The sequence below is a fragment of the Nicotiana sylvestris genome, chromosome 1 (assembly GCF_000393655.2).
Source record: "Nicotiana sylvestris chromosome 1, ASM39365v2, whole genome shotgun sequence".
Lineage (NCBI taxonomy): Eukaryota > Viridiplantae > Streptophyta > Magnoliopsida > Solanales > Solanaceae > Nicotiana > Nicotiana sylvestris.
In genome coordinates, this window is record NC_091057.1 from 173,031,489 (window position 1) to 173,058,131 (window position 26,643).

The following is a 26,643-nucleotide window of genomic DNA, read 5'->3' on the forward strand; positions in this document are numbered from 1 at the left end:
GGAGCTGTTTCTTCGCAATCTAGACTACATAAGTGCATAGCTCTATCCACCACAAAAGTCGAATATATTGTTGTCACAGAAGGTGCCAAAGAACTATTATGGATGAAGGAGTTTATTAATGATCTTGGCTTTGAGCAGCCAAGGTACATCTTATTTTGTGATAATCAGAGTGTTATCTGTCTCACCAAGTACTCCACTTTTCATTCTAAGACCAAACATATAAATAGAAAGTATCATTGGATAAGAATGGCCGTGGAAGAGAAATTATTTGAGGTTGAGAAGATACACACTGATAAAAATCCTTCGGATATGCTGACAAAGGCGGTGGTTGCAGATAAACATGAATTTTGTAGAAAATTGGCAGGCATGAAGCCTGTCAATAGTTCCTCTAATTGAAGACACATTTGGCCCCTTGGCTGGAGGGGGAGTTTGTTGGGCACATGCCCATGTTGTCCAGCCAAAGGCCTAATGGCCTAATCCTATTCTCTTTTGGTTTCCATTCCTATTTGGAATTGGATTCAGTTTATTCCTATTTTGAGTGGGTTTTGGCTTTAAGAGAAAGCACCACTCATGATCTATAAATAGGACAACTTTGGAGAATTATTCTATGCTCATTGATACAAGTCTTTGAAAGACTTAAGCACATAAGAGTGAGTTTTGAGAGAGCTTTCATCAAGAGAGAAAAGAGAAGAAAAGTATTTGTTGCTGTAGATTTTTATTCCGACCAGCCAACTTCAAATCACGTTTTTCGATTCGTTAACCGTTGGATTGGGCTGAAATTTTGACTGAGTATTTGTAACATCTTGTCTTGGATTTGAACGGTGGAGATTGGATTTGGAGGCTCGTAGCATCTGATTTCAAGTCTCGAACAATAGCTTCGTTTTTGTGGATTCTCCTCTTTCTTCAATTGATTAGTTGTTGCTCTTGTTGCTATTGTTTTTTCATGTTTGACACTTGTTGTGTAACCAATTTGGAGAACTTTTGTAACCCTCTTATTGTTATAGTGGAGCTTTTTGGATATTTGTGATCCCGTGATTTTTACCTTCGATTTGAAGGGTCTTCCACGTTAAAATTTGGTGTTCTTTATCTTCTTTATTTTCGGGTTTGCCTCTTCCTCGACATAACAGTGGTATCAGAGCGAGGTTCAAGACATGTTTATCTTGGCGGGTTTCAGTTCTAGCCGCAACATATTTGACAATAATCATGATTTTTATCTGAGAAATTTGACGGGTGTGCTACGCACGTTGAGACAAACTTTGTGGTGGAGATTTGGAGATGCGATCTGTTGAAGGCTATATGAAGAAGGTGGATCAAGTTTATTTTATCAGAAAATTCAGGCCAAGGGGGAGAATTGTTAGGTGTTTGCCATAATTTTCTTACCATATTTGGTTTTCCTATTTGTTAAAAGAAAGGGCAACATGTTTACCTTAAATTGAGTTTTCCTTCTTGTAAAAGGAAATTACAAATCTCCCATATTCGGCTAGTTCTTTTCTTGTAGAAAAAGATTTGGAGTTCTATAAATTGAAGATCTATCCTTCTCACTCAGTAGCATCCACAACGTAGCCATATGGGGTTTGAGAGTTGTGTTTAGAGGGAGAACTTTACGGGACAAATGTTAGTGTGTCACTTGTGTTTGCTTCTTCGTGAGGTTGTTCTCTCGATATTTTGTACTCTCTTTTTATATAGTGGATTGCTCATCTCCGCTGTGGATGTAGGTCAGCTGACCGAACCACGTTATATGTTTGTATCTCTTTTGGTAGATTTCTCCTTGTTGTATGATTTATCGTCGTTCGAGGTTTGTGTTACTAGCTTCCGCATGAAACCTGATTTTTTTCGGTCCTAACAGGAAAATAAAAATAAAAATTGTTGTATGGAATGCAGTGTTGTCAAAGGCGAAAAGCTCTAAAAAACGTTCCAGATTGTTTGGGCTTTAAGCGCAATTTAAGTGTGAGTTTCGGTAAAAAAGATGGCGCGAAAAAGGGAACATATATGTATCACACACACACGTTTAAGAAAAAAATTAACAAATTTATTCGTAATGTTTTTCTTAGCAACTAATTAATATGCTTATTTGCCGATTATATTTATTGTTTAGTACCGTTCAACTCAAGATAGAACTCATGAGCAATGAGTGCACATGCTTTAGTGCCTTGCCTACACTGAAGCGCCGCAAAAGAAAGGCGAAGTGCCCTCCTCGAGTTTTTCTAAACTTCAATTCAGGGTTTAAGTGCGCTTTAAATAAGTCTTAGACAACACTGATGGAATGAATGTTTATATTTCAGAAATACAAGCAGCTTCTTTAATTTTTATAGGGATAGAACTGACCATAAGCTTTTCTTTCCCTTATTCTGCTGAAATAAATTAAACAAATTGGAGAAACTCTTGATAAAAGGAGAAAATAGTTATTATTTCCTGTCTCAAATATTTGTCGTTTGACAATTGAATTGTTCCGAAATTTTTAACATTTTTTAGTAGTTGTGTGGCACGCAACGAGTAGATGTTGATGTTTATGAGCTGAGCTAATTGTAACATCATTGAATAGACAATAACGTAAGAAGTTGTTAAAATGTCCAAATGTTTAAAGGAGAGAGGGTCAACAGCACTTGCGTATATATTTCTGTAAAAGTTAAAGCAGTAGTGGTGTGTCGTGCATGTTTCTGCACCAATTTAACGCTTCTATTTCAATTTTTAAGTCAGTGTGATTGCAACAAGATCTCTTTTATTTTATTTCATTTTTGAGTTTTTAACTTAAAGATATATAGATATTCTTTTTCAAACAATAATTAAACATTCCATCTGAAAATGAGCCAAAATTGCGTTTGGTCAAGTTGGTTACCAGTCTTGAGCAATTGAATTTTAATAGTAGTTGCCAATTGTGGAAGAGTCCAAAATCCAAGACAAAGCGACTCTCCAACTTGTGAGCTCTCAAGTAATGGCCAAATTTGCTTCCTATACTCCACGTGTCAATCTTTTATAAAAAATCAATGGGATTCTTCCTCCTCCATTATTCATTTCCTTGACACATTAAAGAATAGCAATCCATATAATGATACTATATAATATTTATATTTTCTATTGACTAATCCAAATACGGATGGTAAAAATGCATTAAAGTGGGTAAACCGCTCATACAAAAGTTGTCCATTTTCAAGCCTTTGAACTCGGGATTTTGTGATTGGATCTCACTATACCTTGTGTCACAGGGGTGTTTTCTGTCCGCCGAAAAACAGCCTGTTGTGCGGCAGTCAAGTCTCAACTTGGCTCAATCTTACTCCGATTTTCTTTCGCTTTCGAGGTTTAACACTTAGAATATTTTTAAGGCAATATAAATAAGTAAATGCACAAGCAGATTTACGGGAACCCTTTCCCAACCTTTTATAATATATGAATTACAAAGGAAACTCTCGAGTTTGGCAAGGTGCTGCCACCCTTGGCAGACACCAACTCACAAAATTGCCGACTCTTGCACAAACTGCCCTATAAAAGCCCCTGCCTAAGGCATTTCGTGCTGCTCACTCTTGGCAAGGCAATGACACATAATTTGCCATGCTCAAGCCTTGACATAGATAACCCTATGCCTACATCTTACTCATTTTCCCTCTCTAGATACTTAGCCCGTTTTTGGGGCTGCTAACACATATATATATAGTGTAGTCAGCCCAAAATAGTTTTCCTATTTCAGTTGACACCTCCACCTGATAGGCCATGATCACCCATGATAAAAAACGTGCATGTCATGCTAAAACATGCCTAAAAACGTGTATAGACATATTCCCATTATCAGCAACTCTTTGAATATGGTAGTTGTAACCGCCCAACTGCACAGCATGTGCACAACACACTTGTTAGTTGCTCCATGTGTGCTGCATGTGCGTGTTTTGGCCAGCTGTTGCACGCCCAAGGCTGGCATTGCGCCCAGCCTTATTCTTTAACACTACTCCTCCCCAATGCCATAGCCACAACTTATTGCCCATGACTTAACCACATGCACGCCCGCTGCCACAGCCGCTTGTTCATGTCAAGTCGCCTCTACTTGATCAAATCTGCCCTTTGCCAATGCCAAGCTGATTTTAGCATCAAGTCACCAAGCCATTATGCCATTCCCTTGCTAAGTTGTTTACCCACAAATTTCTTAGGTGCCAACCCGCTCACCTAAGCCAAGACAACACCAAGTTGCCACTGCCACTGCCTTGGCACTAAGCTGCCTCATCTTAGCGCCTAGGTCTTTCCCGTTTTGTCTTGTCAAGCTTCCGTCCAGTCCGTCTAGTTCCGTCAAGGCCTTGGCCTTTGCTTGCACGCAGTCCACTCATGCTTTATTGTAGTCCGTCATACCTTAGCCCTCAAATAGTAGTGTAGTCCGTCACACTTACTCTTGCAACAGTTTGTTGCCATTGATAATGCCCGTATTGTCCCGCATGTTGATTTCCCTCCCGCACATAGGCTATTGACAAGGCCATCATGCCAAATCCTTGTCACTGCCGCACCGCTTGTCGATCAACTTTGTCAAGGGTCTAACACCTTGTGACAAGAAATAAACTTATTCCTAACAGAATTTGTTTACCTGTTTTATGAGAAACTTTTAACAAGTATGTATTGCGCAAACATGTAAATCGAGGTAAAAAAATAAAATTAAGATATACTATAAAGATTGGTTGTTGAGGATGACGGCTGTTGTAAAATTTCTCACATAAAATATAAAATTGAAAGATCGTTTTCTTATGAAAAGAAAGAACATTTTTTTTCTATAATTGCTACATATATCCGAATCTAGTATTACTACTGTTTTGTCATAGACAGATGGTGAGTCCAAAAAAGCAATTATATATTTTAGCTTGCAAGAATCAATCAAATGCAATAATATCTTCTGGACGCCCTCAAGAGTCACTTTTAGAATATTCTTCTCGTACAATAATTGTAACTAATCGTTTAGGAAAAAAAATATATGATTGTGATTACAACAATAACAATAGTCATGTTATAAAATATAACCCAAAATAACAATATAGAACAAGCAAAATAAACTAAGAGATATAGATAGAAAGAGAGGAAGAGAGATTCTTATTTCTTCTTCAATTGTGTGTATTTTCCTATCTATTACAAGGCCTTTATATAGGCATAAAAAGTGAAGAAAATATGTCATGGAATATGTCATTGAACATACAAAATATGTCATTGAATATGTCATTAAGCATTTGAGATAAAGATCATGGAAGAAGAGTAGACATCCACCATAATGTGATATTTATCATAACACTCCCCCTTGGATGTCCAAAGATAATGTGCCTCGTTAAAACCTTATTAGGAAAAAACAACTCTATGAAAAAAAAATCCTAGTGAAGGAAAAAGAGTACACATGTTTAGAAATACGCCTTTTGGTTGCCTCGTCAAAAACCTTGCAAGGAAAACCCAGTAGGACAAAACCTTGTAAGGGAAAAAGAGTACAACGCGTATTAACTCCCCTTGATGAAAGCATCAACTCACATGCTTGAGTCTTCGCATCCCAATTTTGTACACCAGTTTCTTGAAGGTTGATGTTGGTAGAGATTTGGTGAACAAATCAGCCATATTATCACTTGAACGAATTTGTTGCACATTGATATCACTATTCTTTTGAAGATCATGTGTAAAAAATAACTTTGGGGAAATGGGTTTTGTCCTATCTCCTTTTATGAATCCTCCCTTCAATTGGGCTATGCATGTTGTATTGTCTTCATACAAAATTGTGGGTAGTTTTTCACACTTCAAACCACATTTGTCTCGGATAAAATGTATTATAGACCTCAACCAAATACATTCTCGACTTGCTTCATGAATAGCAATTATCTCAGCATGATTAGAAGAAGTAGCTACGATTGATTGCTTAGTCGATCGCCAAGATATGGCAGTGCCGCCACATGTAAACACATAACCTGTTTGAGATCGAGCCTTATGCGGGTCAGATAAATACCCAGCATCGGCATAACCAACAAGATCGGGATTGCAATCATTGCCATAAAATAAGCCCATATCGGTAGTCCCTTTTAGATATCGCAATATGTGTTTGATCCCATTCCAGTGTCTCCTTGTAGGAGCAGAGCTATATCTTGCTAAGACATTAACCGAAAAAGTTATGTCAGGCCTTGTAGTGTTAGCAAGATACATTAGTGCACCAATTGCACTAAGATATGGTACTTCAGGACCAAGAAGCTCTTCATTCTTTTCTTGAGGTCGAAATGGGTTCTTATTCATATCAAGTGAACGAACAATCATCAGAGTACTTAATGGATGTGCTTCATCCATGTAAAACCGTTTCAATACCTTTTTAATGTATGCAGATTGATGAACAAAAATCCCATTTGTCAAATGTTCAATTTGCAAACCGAGATATAATTTTGTCTTTCCGAGATCTTTCATCTCGAATTTCTTCTTTAAATAATCAGTTGCCTTTTGGAGTTCTGTAGGAGTTCCAATAAGGTTTATGTCATCAACATATACGGCAAGTACAACAAATTCCGATGTTGTTTTCTTTATAAAAACACATGGATAAATGGCATCATTTATATAACCCTCTTTTAATAAATACTCACTAAGACGGTTATACCACATTCTTCCTGATTGCTTTATACCATACAAAGATCTTTGCAATTTGATTGAAAATATTTCCCGGGAATTTGAATTTTGTGCGTTAAGCATTTTAAATCCCTTGGGAATTTTCATGTATATCTCATTATCAAGTGAGCCGTAAAGATAGGCTGTAACTACATCCATTAAATGCATGTCAAGCTTTTTATGGACAGCAAAACTAATGAGATAACGGAATGTTATAGCATCTATAACAGGAGAATATGTCTCTTCATAATCGACACCAGGCCTTTGTGAAAATCCTTGTGCAACAAGGCGTGCCTTATATCTTTGTACCTCATTTTTCTCATTCCTTTTGCGTACAAAGACCCATTTGTAGCCAACAGGCTTAACACAATTAGGTGTTTGGACTACAGGCCCAAAAACTTCACGTTTTGCAAGTGAACTTAACTCTAATTGGATTGCTTCTTGCCATTTTGGCCAATCAAGTCTTTGTCGACATTCTCCAACAGATTGAGGTTCAAGATCCTCACTTTCTTGCATAATGCTAGATGCAACATTATATGCAAAGATGTAATCTGCCACTATATCCATTCGATTCAAATTTGTCTCAATATCGATTGGATTTATTGATAGTTCCTTATTTTCTTGAGTCTCAGGCTCATTGATTTCCTCATGAATCTCAGGATTGGTTAAATCGTGAATTTCTTTATGAGACTCTTTCGTAGTGTCATCTTGATCATTTGTTTTTCTTTTTCTAGGATTTCGATCCTTAGAACCTAATGGTCTGCCACGTTTTAGGCGTGCTTTTGACTCATTAGCTATGACACTAGAAGATTGTCCAATAGGGACATCAATACGGATTGGAACATTCTCTGCAGGGATATGTGATTTTGTTATCCTTTTCAAATCCGTAAATGCATCTGGCATTTGATTTGCTATTTTCTGCAAATGGATAATCTTTTGCACCCCTGTGTCACAAATAGATGCACGTGGATCAAGATGAGACAATGATGTATTTTTCCATAAAATTTCACGTTTTGTTTCACTAATTTCTCCTCCTAATTTTGGGGAAAATGCCTCATCGAATTGACAATCTGCAAAACGAGCAGTGAACAAATCTCCCGTTAATGTTTCAAGGTAATGAATAATGGAGGATGATTCAAACCCAACATATATTCCTAACCTTCTTTAGGGACCCATCTTGGTGCGATATGGGGGTGCTACAGGCACATATACAGCGCATCCAAAAATTCTTAGATGAGATATATTAGGTTCATGACCCAAAACTAATTGCAACGGGGAATATTTGTGATAATTTGTCGGTCTGAGACGAATTAGCATTGCTGCATGTAAAATGGCGTGACCCCAAACAGAAGTGGGCAACTTCGTTTTCATGAGTAACGGTCTTGCTATCAATTGCACACGTTTAATTAAAGACTCTGCAAGGCCATTTTGAGTGTGAACATGAGCTACATGATGTTCCACTTTTATCCCAATTGATAAGCAATAATCATTAAATGCTTGGGATGAAAACTCAGCAGCATTATCAAGTCTAATAGACTTAATTGGATTATCGGGAAATTGTGCCCGTAATCGGATTATTTGTGCCATTAATTTTGCAAACGCGAGGTTGCGAGATGACAATAGGCATACATGAGACCATCTAGAGGATGCATCTATTAAGACCATAAAATATCTAAACGACCCACTAGGTGGGTGAATAGGTCCACAAATGTCCCCTTGTATACGTTCTAAAAACGCAGGGGACTCAATCCCAACCTTTGTTGGTGATGGTCTTATAATTAACTTGGCCTTGATAACAAGAAGTGCAAGAAAATTCATTATTTAAAAGAATTTTCAAATTCTTTAATGGATGCCCATTTGAGTTTTCTATGATTCGTCTCATCATAATTGATCCAGGATGGCCCAATCGATCATGCCAAAGTTCAAAAGTATTGTAAGCAGTAACCTTTTGGTTTAAGGTAGAATGTGCCTCAATTGCACTAATTTTTGTCCAATACAGGCCACAAGATAAAGATGGGAACTTCTCAATAATTCTTTTCTGGCCAGAGACATTCTTGGTAACGATGAGATATTCCATATTATTCTCATCTATTGTCTCAATATGAAATCCATTTTTGCGGATATCTTTAAAACTCAACAAGTTCCTCTTGGACTTGGAGGAGAACATTGCATTCTCAATGATAATTATTGTTCCCATAGGCAGAGTTATAGTAGCTCTTCCAGAGCCTTCAATTAGATTACTACTACCAGAAATTGTAGTAATATCTGCCTTACACATACTTAAATGAGAGAAATATTTCTTCTCTTTGAATATTGTATGTGTCGTACATGAATCAATTAAGCAAATATTTTTATAATTGAACTTTGATCCAAGTTTGCTTTGAAAGATATCCATATTTGCTTCCCATAGTTTGACATACAAAAGAAGTATATGAATAAATATTAGTATTTTTAGAGAAAAATGGAAAAGAAATAAAGTTAAACCAATAATTCAATAGTAGCCTTTAATGCATTTTCTGGCAAATTCTAATTATTATACAAATAATTACGCAAAAAATAATACAAGTACACATATGACTAATACAACTACAACAAATTTATTTACAAGTATAAATTATTTGCATTTTCCTACACATTGTATGAAACATAATTGATCCGTGTAAGAAAAGAACATATTCATAAAAAAAATTGAGGGTGAAGTAACAAAAGTTGTTCCAGGGTGCTTGTAAACCTTTTCTTAAAGAGAATTAAAGCAATGTATAGGAAAGTTAAAATTGTTAAAAGATCACTAAGACTAGAATACTAATTAATAGGATATTACTCATTGTTTGTGAAATTTATAAAATTTCGGAAATAAAAATATTCTTAAGAACTACATAAGAAGAATTATAGAGTGCAGCAAAAGTTACGAGATGTTTATTCATTACATACTACGAATAGAAAAGCATAAAAATTAAATTGCTCAATCATCTCTAACCACAGATCCATCACCAATCAAGTGGTTTATTTTTTCATCAGGGTGCTCAAAAAAATCTGCCACATCCAAGTGTGTGATGTCAAATTCATTATCATAGACAAGATTGGCTTCAGAGCCTTTATTCTTCAGAGATGCTTGATAAAGCTCAACCAAATGTTTTGGTATGCGACAAATTTTTGCCCAATGCCCTTTTCCACCACAACGATAACATTTAGTTTCTGAACCCTCTGCATTTCGCTTCTCATCTTTACCTTTCCATTTTTGGAAGTTATTTTTCGGTGGAGGATGATTAACACCAGGAAATTTTTTTCCTTGGACATGGCCACGACCACGACCGCGACCACGACCACGAATATGGCCACGACCTTTTCCGCGATTAGTATAATGGGAATACACCTCATCCTCTTTAGGCAATGGTGTAGACCCAGTGGGTCGATTTTCATGATTTCTCATAATCAATTCATTGTTTCGTTCAGCCACAAGTAGAAGAGAAATCAACTGAGAGTACTTTGTGAAGCCTTTCTCTTGGTACTGCTGTTGTAAGACCATATTGGAAGCATGAAACGTTGTAAACGTTTTTTCAAGCATATCATAGTCACTGATATTATTTCCACAGAGTTTCAATTTGGAAGTAATTCTAAACATAGCAGAATTATATTCAGAAACAGACTTAAAGTCTTGGAGCCTAAGATGAGCCCAATCATATCGTACTTGTGGAAGAGTGACCAACTTTAAGTTGTCATATCTTTCCTTTAAACCATTCCACAAAACAAATGGATCTTTCACTGTGAGATATTCAATTTTCAACCCTTCATCAAGGTGATGACGCAAGAAAATCAAGGCCTTAGCACAGTCTTGTGTAGATGCTTTATCTTTATCTTTAATGGCGTCTCCAAGACCCATTGCATCTAAATGGATTTCAGCATCCAATACCCATGTCATATAGTTCTTGCCCGAAATTTCAAGGGCAACGAACTTTCTTTTCATAATATCAGACATTTAAAAAAAATACAAATTTGAGAAAAATTATACCTTAATTTTCTCAAAGATCTTCTTGAGATGGTAGAGCCTCGTGCTGATAACGTGTTATAAAATATAACCCAAAATAACAATATAGAACAAGCAAAACAAACTAAGATATAGATAGAAAGAGAGGAAGAGAGATTCTTATTTCTTCTTCAATTGTGTGTATTTTCCTATCTATTACAAGGTCTTTATATAGGCATAAAAAGTGAAGAAAATATGTCATGGAATATGTCATTAAACATACAAAATATGTCATTGAATATGTTATTAAGCATTTGAGATGAAAATCATGGAAGAAGAGTAGACATCCACCATAATGTGATATTTATCGTAACAAGTCAGATCTAAACAATTGCAATTGGTAATGGTGAGGATTAGGAATCATCAAAATTGATTTATGTTGTGTGGTAATTAAATTAAACAAATACAGCCAATTGTTAAACTTTTTATTTCTTAATTATATTTCGTTTATTCGGTGTCGAACAAATTGAAAGGCTTGGATTTTAATCCATTTGTTTTCATGATTTATTAACTGAAACATGTGCATATTTGCATCTCTGGCCCTCCGTTTCTCCTTTCTTGAAAGTGAGGTCTTATTCTGAGCACATCTAAATATAATAGTAACTTATTAGATGGAAATTGTAAATATTATACTAATGAGGAATCTTATTAGCTCAGTTGATAGTCTCCTTAAAGGTAGGGGTAAGGTCCGCATATATTCTATCCTTCCCATATTTTACTTGTAGAATTACATTAAATTTTTTGTTGTTGTTGTTGTTAGTTGGCTATCTAAATTTTTAGCTTGTTGGCGAGAGTAAGTTGGCAGGCAAACACACGTTTCTCTTTGGCATACGGGTAGTTTTAGTATTACCCCGTACTTTCTTAGTTCTTAGTTTTCTATTATTATCTATTAGTTCTTGCTTCGGTTATCTTGTATTTTTTGTTATTATTACTGCTTTGTTTATTCTTTTAATGATTGTTGGGATTATGCTTTCCTTGAGTTGAGGGTCTATCGGAAACAAGCTCTCCACCTCACAAAAATAAGAGTAAAATTATATACACACTACCCTACCCAGACTTCAATTGTGAGATTTCACTGGTTGTATTGTTGGTGTTTGTTGGTCAATCTAATCAATTTTCTGACTTAAGACAATAACAACCTAAATTAATTCATAGTTTTGAAATTCGAACTAAATATTTTCAGAAATGTCTACGAATTAATGTAGAGAATCAAAACAGCTCTCTTTACTATGATTTTTTGACCTCACTTTATTAATAGCTTAGATAATAAAAAAAATTACATTTAGAGTAATTTTATGTAAAGATTGCACCTCTTATATTTCAAAATCTGTCATTCTTTTTCAAAAATATAGGGCGTGAAATTGTTACCATAAATAGTGAATAAATATCTTCAACAATAGTTGAAATACTAAAAAATAAAAATAAAAAAAAAATAAAGAAGGGAATATACATGACAACAATTTTGGAGACTTAAAAGCTGGTTGGTTGGTTGGGTGCAGCGTAAGTAATTTATCTAGGATGGCGACACAGATGATAATTGCTCAGCTCTAGTTATATTATGGCTACAAAATTGCCAACACATTGCTGAAAAATTCTATGGTACACCTCACAGGTTGAGTGACAAACAGTAATCCTCTGCCGCCGTTTCACTAATGAAGTGAAGCTTCTTGAATTCTAGCTTCTACTACAGCTAAAGTTTCTGTAATGGAATTGTAATATTTTAATTTCATTTGGAGGAAATTTGATCATCTAAAAATGGCGTCTTTCCAGTTATTGAAGTCCCCATTCTCATTTTCTCAGTCTAATCCTGATGTTTTTAGCACCATGGTCCGAAGGAGGTTTCTGCGTATGAGGTTTCAGAGGAAAAATCGAATCTTGAATACATTTGTTGATACAAAGTTTAGGGTTTGTTGTAGAGTTCAAGACAGTGGAAACCAGAGTAGTAGTGGTAATCTTTCTAACTTGAAATTTATTTCAAAAAGCCTTGTTTTTTTTCCTTTGATCAGGAAAAATCCTTGTTTTTAGTGGTATTGGATATGATTTTGTGTGTGTGTGTAACATGATTTCAGTTGTAGCATAGTTTTGCTGTTCCAGTCCATTATTTTTTCTTCAATTCTTGGAGATATTGGATTTGGTGAAAATTAAAAGAGGCTGAATAACTTGTGGCTAGATCAGAAAGTAAGTACTGATAGTTTAAGTGAAGTATCAGTTAATTGATTGCAAAAGGTGATTTGCCTCTCTTTATGAGGTTCAATGGATTGATTGTCCTGGCCGTGGTAATTAAGAGAAAAATGAAAATTTGAAATATTTCAGGCAAAAGGGGAAAGTGTTAAACGTAGAATTAAATATTGGACGGGCTATTAGGTGAGCTATCTCCGTAGATCTATTCCGTAGTGATTGAACTTTTCAGCTTTTGATGGGAATTCCCTACATATCTTAAGGTTGAATCCCTTGAAAATGTATTCAAATACAATGGTCAAGTCTTTCAAAAAAAGCAGCAGCTCTGGCTTAAATTTCTGAATTTTATTGGTTGTGGTTGAATGGATTGACTTGCCTAATGAACATAAGCCAATCGCTCAACTATCGTGAAGCCTCCATTTTCACACCGTCTTGAAAGTGTTGTAGCTTTTACTTGAATATACTCTTGATTTTTTAAAGAAGAATCTCAAATCCAATGTTGGTTCTTCACAGGTGAAGAACCTCCGGAGTCATTGTTCATGAAAGAGTTGAGAAGACGTGGCATGACTCCAACTTCATTGCTTGAGGAGACAAACACAAACACCAAAGAAGACGAGGAGACAATATCTAGGGAAGAAGATGGAGGCTTCTATCGAAGAAATGCACTCTCAACAGATTCTGGAAGAAATTTGACTAATCAAAGGGAGCAGTCTATGGCACTGAATAGTGAAGGCCTTGAGGTCGGCATAATTCCTCCTCCTTATACGTTGTATGAATTTAGTTCCACATGATCAATATTGTCGTGCACTGTTAGTATGCATTCTCATTGGTTCTTGGCCTGATAATATTGAGTTTCTCCCTTCACCTTGAATTTTTTGTCGCATTGTTGACTTGATATGTTTTAAAGAATAAAATAGAGGAAAAAATTATTTAAGAAGTATGACTTACCAAAAAGGAAAAGTAGAGCCTTACTATTTTGGGACAGGAGTTGCAGTAATCAACTTTACAGAAAACAATCATATGAAAGATGTGCGATGAGTTATTAACCTTATTGTTTTATACATTTTCATGAGTTGACATTATTGAATTTCACTATAAATGGGGTTATAACTAATGATCAGACAACTTTATTTGTTTGTTGTGTAGGGTTTGATTCCGCGGGCAAAACTTTTGCTTACTCTTGGGGGAACATTCTTTTTGGCATTTTGGCCGTTGATCCTCGCAACTATTGCATCCTTCTCTGCTGTTTACCTGGTAATTAATTTCGGTGATCTTTGGTGTGCATATTTCTGATGTCTTTATTTTAAAGAGGCTACTGCACTTAGTTAACTTGTGTATTTATCTTTCTGCTATACCAAGTCTTTTGGGCTGGCTTATTTATATTCTGGAATGACTTTAAAAATTCACCGAAGAAAAAGAAAATCAGATCTTTGTTCTTATATGATACTTGTTTAGTTGTTCATCTGCCCCTTTTTTTGGGATCCAGAAGATGCAAAAGCACAAAGTTACAAAAGTGTAAGGCTCTCAACAAAAATAAAGAGAACCAACAGAATCTATTAGCTGATTACATCTTTAACATAATTCAGTTTTGTCCAACAAAAAAGATTTGTCTAACATCTATACTTCAGCCGGGTAATGTGCAAACTGCAAAGCCTTTCCATAGAAGCATCTGTAGTTTCTTTCTTTCCATAGTGTCTAAAACACCAGCAGGGGTCATTTTTTCCATATGCTCCTAACTGTTTTTTTCACTTTCCACAACCCCCAATTGGTAGAAGCTGTCTTTACGGAGTATGATGTCACCCAATGAATACCAAAAATAGTGATGGTGTGTCATCCTGACAACTGTGCAGTGAAGAAATAACTGGTTGACATCCTCTACTTCAGTCTTGCACATATCGTGAAGGGGCTATTTAGTTAGGGGTAATTTTGGGGGATTGGCTTTACCTCATCAGAAAATAAATAAACTTATCTAATAGTTGTGAAACATATCATGATTGCTTTGAGGTATTATGCTTGTTCTGAGTAGGAAAAAATTAGAGATGATGAGTTAAAGCGCAAAAAAAAAAAAAAGAAAGACGAGCTATAGCAAAAATATCTAGCAAAATGTGGCCAAACAAATCTAATAGTTTGCAATGTCAAACTATGTTATGAGTCTCTGCTAATCTGAATTGCTACACATATATTATAAAAGTTGGGGATCACAAATGGCATGATTTTGGCCTCCAAGAAAGCCCGGGAAAAAGCAATTATACCTAAAAAGAATTCAACAAAAGAAACTAAAAAGGTGCATGAGTTGAACATACCTCACGTGTTATTTGGTTTTGTGGAGGTTAGATTTGAAGCGTGTTTGACCCTATTAATTTACATTTCTTATGCTTTTGGATGTATTATGATCAGCTGCTAGTTTTATTTTTGTTCCTGATTTACCATTGACTGCTTCCTTCTCTTTCGGCAGTATTTCGGACCTCAGTTTGTCCACGATGCAAGCAACAGACTTGGTCCACCACCATATATTGATCCTTATGTACTACTCGAAGAAGAGAGGATATCACAGACAGCTCCACCTCTAAATTGAGTAGCTGCTTGTTTCATGAAGTTAGACCGTTCAAGTGTTAAGTAAAGGTTTCCATTGCTTATCCCCGGTATATTTACCTTATCATTTTCTGGTTGGACATTACCGTGATAGCTAGAAGATAATCATGTTGACTGAGAAATCTTATTTCTATGACTGTAAAATTTGTAAAAAATGAGAACGAGATAAGATTTCCTATTCCGAAGCACATACTGTATATTCTGTATTTTGATCCCTTTGATGGGAAGTCTCCAGTAATTCTTTAGAAGTGGAGCTTGATATGATAGCCCACGAGTTAGACGAGTATGAAAGTCTCAGTTGCTGTTAATTTTCCCTTCTCAGAATTCGACCTTGAAATATATCTCACCAGTATGACATAAAGTTTTCTAGTTTCAAGCTGACAACATACTAGTAAAGGGTGAATTTTATTGATGTTATTCTGCGTTCGTCGTACAATTTGTGAAACATCACTTGGTTCAATGATAGGAGTGATTCTATGTACTTGATGGCACTTGAAATTGTAATGCCATAGTTATTGTATTGAATGTCAAAACTTCATTCTGAAATAGGTTTCAAATCATTTTATCAATTGAAGGTATTCATCAGAGTCCTAAAATACTACTTTTCTCATCCCAATTGCAGGATACTAAAACAGTAAAAAGTTTGAATAGATTATAAAGTGTTTAGGGAAAATGTTTAAAAGGGAGATAATCTGTTTGTAAATGGTCAAATTAAGTTCAAAATAATATAATACTCCTAGTAGTTATTGGGCAGAGGGGGTAATACCAGGAGTTGAAACCCATGCATATAAACATACTATCTGTCTGCAAGAAAGTATGATCTCATATCATTGGATCCAAATGAAACCTATAGCAACATAGTAATAACTGTATGAAAACTATTGCAATTCTGTAAACCCAAGCTAGGACATAAGTCTTACAACATAGTACAAATGTTTATGCCTTTAATAAGTAAAGGCAAACTGTCCTGTATGTCACTAAATAAAAGAGAAGGAAGGTTCAAAAGGTGGAGAATTTTTCTTCCTTCCTTATTCTATACAACATTAGCCACAGGAACTTCAAGACTCAGATTTGAAGAGCTGGAATTTCTGAAGAGACTTGATAAGGCCTTGAACAGATCCAGCAGCAGCGAGGAGTGAGATAATCAAGCACACAAGACTCAAAATCTTCAACCAAATCCAGGTAAATGAATATTTAGGAATCCTGGCTTGTGCAATGTACATCTGAATTGGGAAATAGACAGTGAGTGGCCAAAATGAGGCTGCTCCCAGAAGCCCGACGAAATCGTTGAAGAATGGGAATAGCATGGCTAATATGGTTGTGAATATCACATATGCAGTTCTCCACACCAGCCTGTAAAAACTGAAAGGGAACAGCCCCAAGGGTGAAAGGTTAATCATGTATTCTCTTGTTATGAATTTACTTTCTGGCCATTTCTGTTTGCTCCAACCTTCTACAAATGCAAATATTGGTTGACAGAACACCTGCAAACATATTTTCAAACTGAGCTTGACATAGGATTTAAACTGATCTGTTATGAGAAAAACTAGAAGTGTCATGTCTGCACCAAGGGTATGGCCTACATACCCTAGTGGTCAATGAAGTGGAACAGAAATCATGGGAGACCAGGGTTCAAATCTCAGTACAATAAAAAATGTGATTGTTTTCATCTACCTAAGGGCCCCTTGTTCCAAGCTCATCACTTCAATACGAAGGCAAATCCATTCCCTTGTCACCTGGCTAGACTTATCCGGTATTTGTGCTGGTAGAAGAAAAGATGGGAAAAAAAGAACTACAAGACGTGTTTGTTATGTTTGATGTTACCTGGTAAGCTCCAACAAGATGAACCACAATGCACACATTAGCGAAATCAACAAGCCAGAAAGGTTCATAGAAACCGAATCCTGTTAAAAAGTTTCCAGGAGCTTTGTTTCCAAATGCAGCATAGCCAATTAGTCCACAGAGCATGTAAAATATTGTTGACACAGAGATACCAATACAGCTAGCTCTTTTCATGTACTGATTCTCTCTTGGATGGGATTTCAGAGTGTCCTGTTGGGTCAGTTGATCACAAAACATAATTAAGTAGCTAGAAAAAAAGATTAGAAAACTGATCTTAGCTAGTGACTGTTAAAAGAAAGATGCTTTGCCTGAATTTCAATAAGAACAGTAGAGAAAGCATAGGCAAAGGCAATATCTCCAAGAGCAGAGAAGGTGTTCCACATCTTGTCTGTGCCTGACAATTCCTTTCCAATTCTTGTTCCTGTTAAGCTTGTGTTTCCACTTACTCCATCATCTTCCATGTCAAATTTCAAAACATTTGTAAACCATCAAGAAAAAGAAAAACGTCAAAAATTAAAGGCTTTAGTTTTTATACACTGACACCGTAAAAACTCTTTACGCTATGAGATCACCTTTTACAGTAGGTTGACTGTGTAAAAATTTTTTATACCGTCAGTAAATAGAATATAAAGCATAAAATAAGAATAGAACATGTTGGGAATGATACTAACTTGCAATCTTGGCAATAGAGAGACCAAGTCCAATGAAAGAGTAAGCAAAGGACATAACAGCAGCAATGAGGGAGAGAAATGAAAGCTTGTGAAAATTTGGGATTTGGCTTAGAATAATTTGGAAAATCCCAAATATAATTATGAAGGGATTGTTTGACTCATGACAACCAGCAGCATGACCATGCTTATGAAAGCAATTGGATCTTTTAATTGCCCTGAAAGAAAAACATAGAATTAATCATGAATGATTATGATTGTGTACTAAATAAATTAGCCTTTAAAAATTGTACTATGAAAATATTCTTACACCATGCTGATGGATGTGGTGATTGCATATCCAATGGTTATGCCAACAAGATTACTATATTGAGCTATTCCACATAGCTGGACTTTCATTCCTCCTGCATCCGTAAAAAATAATACGGCACAATAAATATTTAGATGAATCTGATTCTTGTTTATACAATGCAAAATCTCTAATAAGGGGGTGTTTGAACTACTTCTTTGAGAAAAAGAAAAAACGTTCATTGCTTCTTGCTCTAAGTGCGGCTAAGTGGTAGAGCACTCAATTAGTAGCGGTGGGCAGAGGCGGATCTATGACTTAAACTTTATGGGTTCAACTTTTAAGAGTTTTAGCATGAATCCATTATAATTTTGAAGTTATGGATTAATATCTACTATTTTTGCAATTTTAATAAATATTTATATATAAATTTTTACTCCGCGTCAAAAATTATAGGTTCAATTAACTCGTCGGCACAACATTACATCCTCCCCTGGCAGTGACCGGTCAATATCTATGTGTTATGAGGTTATTATTAACATTATTTAAATATACACGTATGCACTCAAGCTCAATAGCCCTATGGTTCAATAATTATTGGTACACCTTTACAAGTGAAATTAGAAGTTCAATTATTAGTTTTAGGTATGTCTAGTGGCCCCTCTTGCGTTTTAATTAAGTATTTTTTTTCTTTCTTTTTAATTTTTTTATTGGTTTGTTCATTTCACATTCTTAAATCTAACACCTTGAAATCCTTAATCTCCCTTTGTCATCACAAAATTTTATATAATTAAAACTAATAGCAGTAGATGATGTAGCATGGTTCAATGATCTTAGTATTTTTGATTTGGAGTATAACTACATACTCCTTTTGTTCCAGTTTATGTGAACCTATTTCCTTTTTGGTTCGTTCCAAAAAAAAATGAACCCTTTCTAAATTTGGTAACAATTTAGCTTAAACTTATAATTCTACCCTTAATGAGAAATTTTTATAACCACACAAATACTCTGGCCCCTTTTTGAATTGTTTAGGACCACAAATTCCAAAAGTCTTCATTTTTGCTTAAACTCCGTGCCCAGTCAAACAGGTTCACATAAATTGGAACGAAGGGAGTATGTTATGAATCATGAAATTTATAAGAAAAAAAAAATTAATTTTAACCTATAATTTCTTAATGTTAATGGATTCATGGAAAGAATATTTAAAGGCTGAACCCAATATATATATTTTAAATTCACCTCTTTATAATAGTGCACACATCTTCTTGAAATTCTGGATCCGCCTTGACGTTGACAATGTATTTTCATGATCATCGACACTTCTGCTTAGTTATACATGTATTTTAGTATGTTTACGTGCCATTTTTCATCATGAAATACGCAACTGTTTAGAGTGCATTTATTTTACTTAGATGAACTCGGTGTAATTATTCGTACTCTTTAAAACATTTTATGTCCTCCTTCATGTTAAGATTTGTCCGTTGTCGATCCAAATATTCTTTTAAAAAAAATAGAAAAGGACAATAACTCATATTGAGAAATGGTTAAAATTGTAGTCAGAAGCAGAGACTGGGGCGGCAAAGTCTAGGCAGAAACATAACGAAAGAAGATACATAAGTGAATCATTAATGAAATCCTTATCTCTAATAGTGGCTTTATGCAAGGAATACTCAATTGTCATTAATGACCACAACCAACAACCCTTCTCTTTTTTGTTCTCCTGGGAAATTGACGTGCCTGATTTTTGGTCTAAAAAGATTAATGTGGCACATTTTCTTTTTTTATTATGGTCTAAAATATCCCCAGACCCTATTAGTGAGATTTTACTGGGTTGTTGTTGTTGTTGGTCTAAAATATATTTTTATATTTTAACAATATTTAATTTTGTTATTTTCATTTTATCTTGAATGAAATAACTTGTTAGGATCCACATTGCGGCTCAAGTTTTATTTTGTTTCTTAGTCCCATGTCTTGTCATTGGTTAAACGTCGTCACATAATTAAAATAAAAAAAATGAGTGTTATTTTTCTCTCTTTTGTTTTTTAATAACACTTCAAAATTGTTAGATTTTGCGCATCTATGACCATTGACCAAAGATGCATTTCAAAGACAATGTCAAATATTCCCGTTGACCATTATCACTTCAACTAAAAAAGAATCCAAACTTGATTGTTTAAGCCGTTACGAATCTAACCTAAGAAGTATCTCAAGTGAAATCATTAATTATTAGCTCAAAAACATGTATAAACTCTTACCTCGAGAAACATGCATCTGAAAGATAAATGTCACATTGATCTCAGCACGTAATTAAAATAAATACATTCAACATAACACGATGCGTTATTGGAAAGGAAAACAACACAATCCGTAATTTCGCGATTATGTAAATATTTTTTAAACTCTTACCGAGATGGGAACGAACAGCATCCATATAGGTGTAGTTGCGAGAGCCATCAGGGGCGCGATAACAGTCAGCAAGAAGGAGAGAAGTGAACCAAGTTATGACCGAGAAAGCAACGAGAGCAACTGGTCCTGCTATCCATCCCAACTGTGCTGTTGCCCATGCCAAAGATAAAACTCCTGATCCTATCACCGCTGTTATGATATGGGCACTTGTAGTCAACACCGTTCCTGTAATTTCACGAAATTAATTAATTATAATCACTTTACTTTTTGCAAGAAATCTCACTTAGATTTTGCAGAAAATCATAAGCCAAAATGTTTAGATTTTTTCTTTTTTTAAAATAATGGTGTTGTCCAAAACCAACTTTCATATCTAGGCATCATAGCAGGGATCGAATAACACTGCTCAACTAGGCATAGAATTCGCCTATTTTTTTTATATACACCTGGTTAATTCCCATTTCTTTGGGTTCTTTTTTTTTTTTGGGTTTCTTTTTTGAAACAATCTTCAGCTACATCCTTTTAGTTACTTTTTCTTTCTCCTTGTCCTTTTTTCTCTTTTATGTGTTTGAAGATTCTTCTTGACGCCTCGTGAGTGAAATTTTGCAAATTTTTTCATAAATGCATGTGAAAAAGATGATCTGAGAAAAGAAAAAGTTTCTTTTTTATGGATTTGCATGATAAAATCTGACTTATAGAAATTTCAAGATTTTCTAAGAATGCATGTATATGAAGAGACAAGAAGGATTGCTTATATGGTCAGCATCCCACCTAAAATTTCAGGGTTGTAGGTTCGAGTCATTAAAGGAGCAATAATTTCAACAAAAGAGATCAAAGGAGAAATCAAGGGACGGGGGAACGGGAGGAATTAAAAAAATGTATATATATGGAGAGGAATCTAGTAAGAAGTGTTTGCAAAGGGCAAAAAAAGAAGAAGAAAAAAAAGTGAAGGGATACAAACCAGTTCGTTTGGGGCGACCATCATCATCAAACTTGGAAGTATCATCAAATCCTCCTCCCATTGAAACACTTAAACTCCTCTCCATTTCTACTCTCTCTCTCTCTCTCTTTGAATGCTAAAAATGGTCACATAAATAGAAAATGGGAGTCCTATATGTCTTATTTATATACACTGGACAACCAACACACAAAGATTCTAAAAGGGGCTTGGATTTTTTAGTGAAGTAATAAATGGAACTGTGTGTCGTGAGCTTGTTTTTCAAGTTTTCTTTTATTTGTTTATTTATTAAGTTTTCAGTAAATGTGACCGCTAACTCCGGTTGAATTCAATACATGTTTTACTATTTTTTACGTTGCGTAGAATTCACAATCTATTAATTAAGTACAGTATTACAATTTCAGTAATTCTTTTTTCTTCCTTTCATATGGCAAACAGTGTAATGATGATTAAGGCCTAAGGGCCATCCAAAATGCGGGTTAAGCACTACATTTCAGAGGGAAAAAAATCAGTAATAGCGAGAATTACAATTGGTAATTGAAAAATAGTCACAGTTTCAAAAGTATCGAAATTTAGCCATTTTTTACGTAAATATAAAATCTGAACAAAAACACCCTTAAAAGTCCAGAAAAATTCCAGCATAATATGCTAGAGTTCGATTTTTTTTTTTACATATGAGATTCCAGCATAATGTGCAATAATTCCAACATAATATGTTGTAAGTTCATAACGTAAGAGCTCCAATGTCCAGTATATTATTCTGGAACTTTTCGTGTATAGTAGTTCCAACATAATATGTTGTAAATTCATAACGTAAGACCTCCAATGTCCAGCATATTATACTGGAACTTTCCGTGTGCTGGAGTTCCAATATAATATGCTGGAAATTTATACGCAGGAACTCCATAATTCAGCATATTTTGCTGGAACTTTTCGTATTTCAGCAAAATAATAGCTATTTTTCAATGACTTTACAAATGCCGGCGATATTTCAATTACAAGTCCGAAAACTGACTAACCCATACTATTTTCACCTAGATTTCTTGGTCTTAAGGGTATAAACTAGTATTATATCACTGTTTAGTAAAACTCAAATGTTTGACCATATATTATATCAAAACCTTGAATTCTTTTGCATACCCTATATAACAACAAATGTACCACATTTATCGAAGTCGGCTTTTTGCTTTTTTCCATTTCTCATAGGATATATATTTTATGTTAAAGGATTAGATGTTTTTCCTTGTGAAATATAGTCGAGGTCGCTTTGTTGCTTAAATTTGGCATTAAAGACCTAATTAGTCTTGTAGCGAAGTCAATCTTTTGCCAAATTAAGCAATAAGGAATTAAGGATCAAGTGCTTCCCAATGTTATGCCAACATTAAAGCCCAATTTTATTTAACAGGCGAGGTTGGTTTAAGTGGTAGCATCTTGACCTTAATATTACGAGTTAGGGATCAAATCATGCTAGAACGCTAAGTGAAAATCACTGCTTGATAAATTATCTCTCTATGGGCCAGGGGCGGATTTATGGGCAAATATATGGGGCACGTGAACTCATGGTATCTCCGGCAAACTAAATATTTTATGTACATATGTTTTAGAATTTGTCTAATATTATCTGCTGGCACTCATGTGATGATAGGCTAAACTTACGTATTTTAGTCGCTTATTACACTCTAAATTACTGCACTTTAATTGAGTTTGAACTTTCATCGCTAGTGTTTTGCACTAATTGTGTATTTTATGCCTTGTAGGAGTGATTCCGAGCTATGTAGATATTATAGAATGAATTCCAGTGATTTGGAGCTTTGAAGTCTGCGTAAAAGCCCAAGAAATTAAGCCAGGATCGTGTTCGGGGATCAATAGATGATATTAAGAACGAAACAAAGAATCGAGCGGGCGTACGACGCATTGTCTAGTAAAATGCACATAACTTTTCGCTCAGAACTCCGTTTGGGCTCCGCAATATATCGTTGGAAAGCTACTACAACTTCATGTTTTGCATTTTCGCGAATTCCCAATAACGTGGCGCGGGGCGTGCCGCGCCTGTGGAAAATTCCTACAGCCTGTCAGAATCAGCTCTCTGAACTTCCCCACAAGCACATGGCGTGGCACGCCGCCCCATGCGGCGCGCCTGTGCAAATTTACAGAGCCAGACTCCTATTATGCGCAGGAAAAGATGTTTCGTGTGGGCCTGACCCTATTTGGTATAAATACATGTAAATACGCTATTTTGAGGACGTGGGGGGGGGCATACTTTTGACATAATCTAGACCTAATGAGGCTAAGGAGAGGAGAGATTCGACCTAAGGAGGCAAGAACACACTAGGGGCAAGCCGGAGAATTCTTCTACGAGTTTTTTACTTCCTTCTTCCTATTTTCATTATTGGTTATGAATTCTACTATTGTTTGCATACTATTATGAATAGCTAATTTGTTATCTAGGATTTTGATGGAACCTATTGGAGGATGATTTTCCTGTTACGTTAATATAGATTTGTTGTAGCTTTTTCTTTAATTGTTCAACTACGTTTATATTGTGGTTGGTTGAAGAGCTCTCAATCGACTGTGCCTATTTAATGTGTATTACCCGGGAGAGAGCGTATATTTAGGTAGTTCTTGAACAACATCACTCCTAAAATATATGAGGGATCAATACGGAGGGTTTAAAGGTGTGATTAGGGATAACGGAACCTTGGTGCGATCCAAGCCGTACTTAACGCCAGCTAGCATAATTCGGAAGAATATGCCTAGTAAATTGTGGTAATTACTCGGGAGAGAGTTACGACAGTCAGAGTGCTTATGATCGGTAGAGAAAACTTAGGCAAGTTTATAGGAAACGTAGCGGAAAGGATTCCGACAATAGGGAAAATCATAACTCTAGACCTCCTTAAGGATTTGAGAAAGATTTCTTCTTTTATTGCTCATCGATTTCTTATATTAGAACAGAGAGAAAAGATTGAGGATTGAGTTCTGATTTTTTTTTGGATTTGTTATTCCGTCTTCTTCTCTATTAAAAAAATGCTAAAAAATTTCGAGTTTTTCGTTTGTTCATAGTTTGCTTCAAAAATCAGAAAATTTCAAAAAAAGGGGGTTCCGTTTTCCTTCTCTGGTTCTTGCTCAAAGCGGAGTTGATTTAAACGAGATCGTTTCTATTGAAGCTGCTGTTCGAGTTAGAAAGTTGATGTTTTCCGTTTCTGTTTAGAGGTTTTGGTTGAGTTCTTGGTTGTGGATTCATCCAATTCATTTCATTTCGATTGCTGTAATTTGCTGAAAGATCAATTGGAAACTTTGACAAGTTCATCTCGTTCTCATATCTTTTTTATTAGAGTTGGCATCCTGATGATTCTCTGTCACTAGCGTAAAACTCGAAATCCGGAGTGCCTTTGCTATATGAAAAAGCTTGAATGTTTCTATTTTTCATTCTATGACGCTTGATTATTTTATCCAGTGCGTTTGGGTAGTAATATATTGTTAGATTAAGTGAAGTCTTCATGATCTGAAATGATACTAGCTCTATCCATGTCTTGTGCTCTTTGATTTAAAGCTCAATCCCACTGTCTAAACATGATACATGTTACATCTCTCTGATTCTTGTTGCCTGTAGGTTAAGTTTTGTGAATTAGGATCCCAAAATGGTCGCTGAAACATGAAATTTGGTGCTTTGGCTTGATAGCTTTAGTTGTACCTTTCTACTACTGGATCTTCCTTATTTTTCAGTTAGCAAAGAGCAATAGATAAGGTGTGCCTGTGATAAAATGATAAGTACTGGAATATCCACAACCAACTTGATATGTCCAGGGATTTTTAAAAAACTCTAGCTGAACAGTTTTGCTTATGCAAATAGCAAAATAATCTGTTAAAATCATGTTATACCAATAGCTGTGATGCTATGACTCCAAAATAATGAACAAGCTCATGTGATTCTTCGTTGGAGACTTTTTAAGTTGGAGTATGTTTCAACATGAATCAAAAGTAGAGTTTTCTTTCATGAGGATGGGGTATTAGTTGATTTAAAAGTCACTTACTACTGTGCAGTTGAAATATTTTTTGTTGTGTGAGTGAAGGGTGTTCTCCTTTGATTGAGATCTTTGAGTAAACAATTGACAGTTAGAGGAATGGACTGTACCCACGAATTTTTACAGTGGTTGAATTTTTTTTAAATAAGCATTCTGCTTTTTGATAGGTATGGTTAAGGTTATAAAAGTTTTCATGTTTGACAATTCTTTGTTCATTGTTAGATACTTGGGGCTAGTTTTACCGAGAAGAATATTTGTATACATATTGCTCGCTCTTTGTTTTGGTTTAATCCATATGTGTAGGCTCCAGTTAAATTTCCGACGTTATTCCATTGTCATAAATTATAGAATTGGTTTGGAAGCACTAAGTGTTATGGTCATATGAACGTATCAAATTTTGATTCCAGCAATTCCTTTACCATACTATGTGACAGTCAATAATTCTAATTTAGTTTTTTTTTTGAAAAACCATGAACATTTGTAGTTTTTTTAGGCGCGTAATTAAAATTTTCATAGTTACGGATACGGTTCCCGTGACGTAGTCGTGGTACTTAATTTCGAACTAGTTTTAAACATGAATATCCTTAGCTATGGTCATATATATATATATATATATATATATATATATATATATATATATATATATATATATTACCCGCCTAATTGTTATGTATCGTAGTTAATCCCTTTGAGCATGTAATTTTGGTTTTTTGGCAATCACATTACAAGTCTTACCCATTTGTTTGAATTAACCATCTATTTAAATCTTTTCACCTCTCATGAGCACTTGAATTATTATGAACTTTGTAAATGTTAAAGTGTAGGGTGGTTGGTTTGGCTTTTAAGTAGAATTAATGAGATAAGGAGAAAGGTGCACTGATTTGAAAGAGCAAGGGCCACTTGAATTGAAAAAAAAATAGTAGTTGTATTGTGTGCAGATATTCATTGATAAGTGGTAACTCTTGATGTAATTGCGTTAAATAATTTGGGAGTTGATGTATATTGATAAGAAGGTGGAGTCATGGTTTGACATAAGTGTGAGGTTTTAATATTAAAATGTATGTATTAAAGTGCTTAGGGAG

General features: G+C 35.2%; 3 protein-coding genes across 3 annotated transcripts; 1 reads left to right on the forward strand and 2 right to left on the reverse strand.

Moving 5' to 3' along the window:
* Window positions 1–150: 150 nt before the first annotated feature.
* LOC138877082 (uncharacterized) lies at window positions 151–10,507 on the reverse strand. The gene is made up of 4 exons (XM_070156580.1): window positions 9,566–10,507; window positions 8,534–8,857; window positions 6,140–6,297; window positions 151–205 (listed from the first exon to the last, which is right to left on the reverse strand). Exons 1-4 carry the CDS (start codon window positions 10,505–10,507, stop codon window positions 151–153), a joined length of 1,479 nt encoding a protein of 492 aa, XP_070012681.1.
* Window positions 10,508–12,192: 1,685 nt separating this feature from the next.
* On the forward strand, window positions 12,193–15,690 carry LOC104239299 (uncharacterized). The gene is made up of 4 exons (XM_009793903.2): window positions 12,193–12,560; window positions 13,304–13,530; window positions 13,937–14,044; window positions 15,246–15,690. The coding sequence occupies exons 1-4, from the start codon at window positions 12,368–12,370 to the stop codon at window positions 15,363–15,365; spliced, it is 648 nt and encodes a 215-aa protein (XP_009792205.1). The 5' UTR covers window positions 12,193–12,367; the 3' UTR covers window positions 15,366–15,690.
* Window positions 15,691–16,183: 493 nt separating this feature from the next.
* On the reverse strand, window positions 16,184–21,684 carry LOC104239298 (amino acid permease 6-like). The gene is made up of 7 exons (XM_009793902.2): window positions 21,543–21,684; window positions 20,585–20,809; window positions 18,203–18,296; window positions 17,896–18,110; window positions 17,533–17,678; window positions 17,207–17,434; window positions 16,184–16,866 (listed from the first exon to the last, which is right to left on the reverse strand). Exons 1-7 carry the CDS (start codon window positions 21,625–21,627, stop codon window positions 16,441–16,443), a joined length of 1,419 nt encoding a protein of 472 aa, XP_009792204.1. The 5' UTR covers window positions 21,628–21,684; the 3' UTR covers window positions 16,184–16,440.
* Between the last annotated feature and the right edge of the window lie 4,959 nt (window positions 21,685–26,643).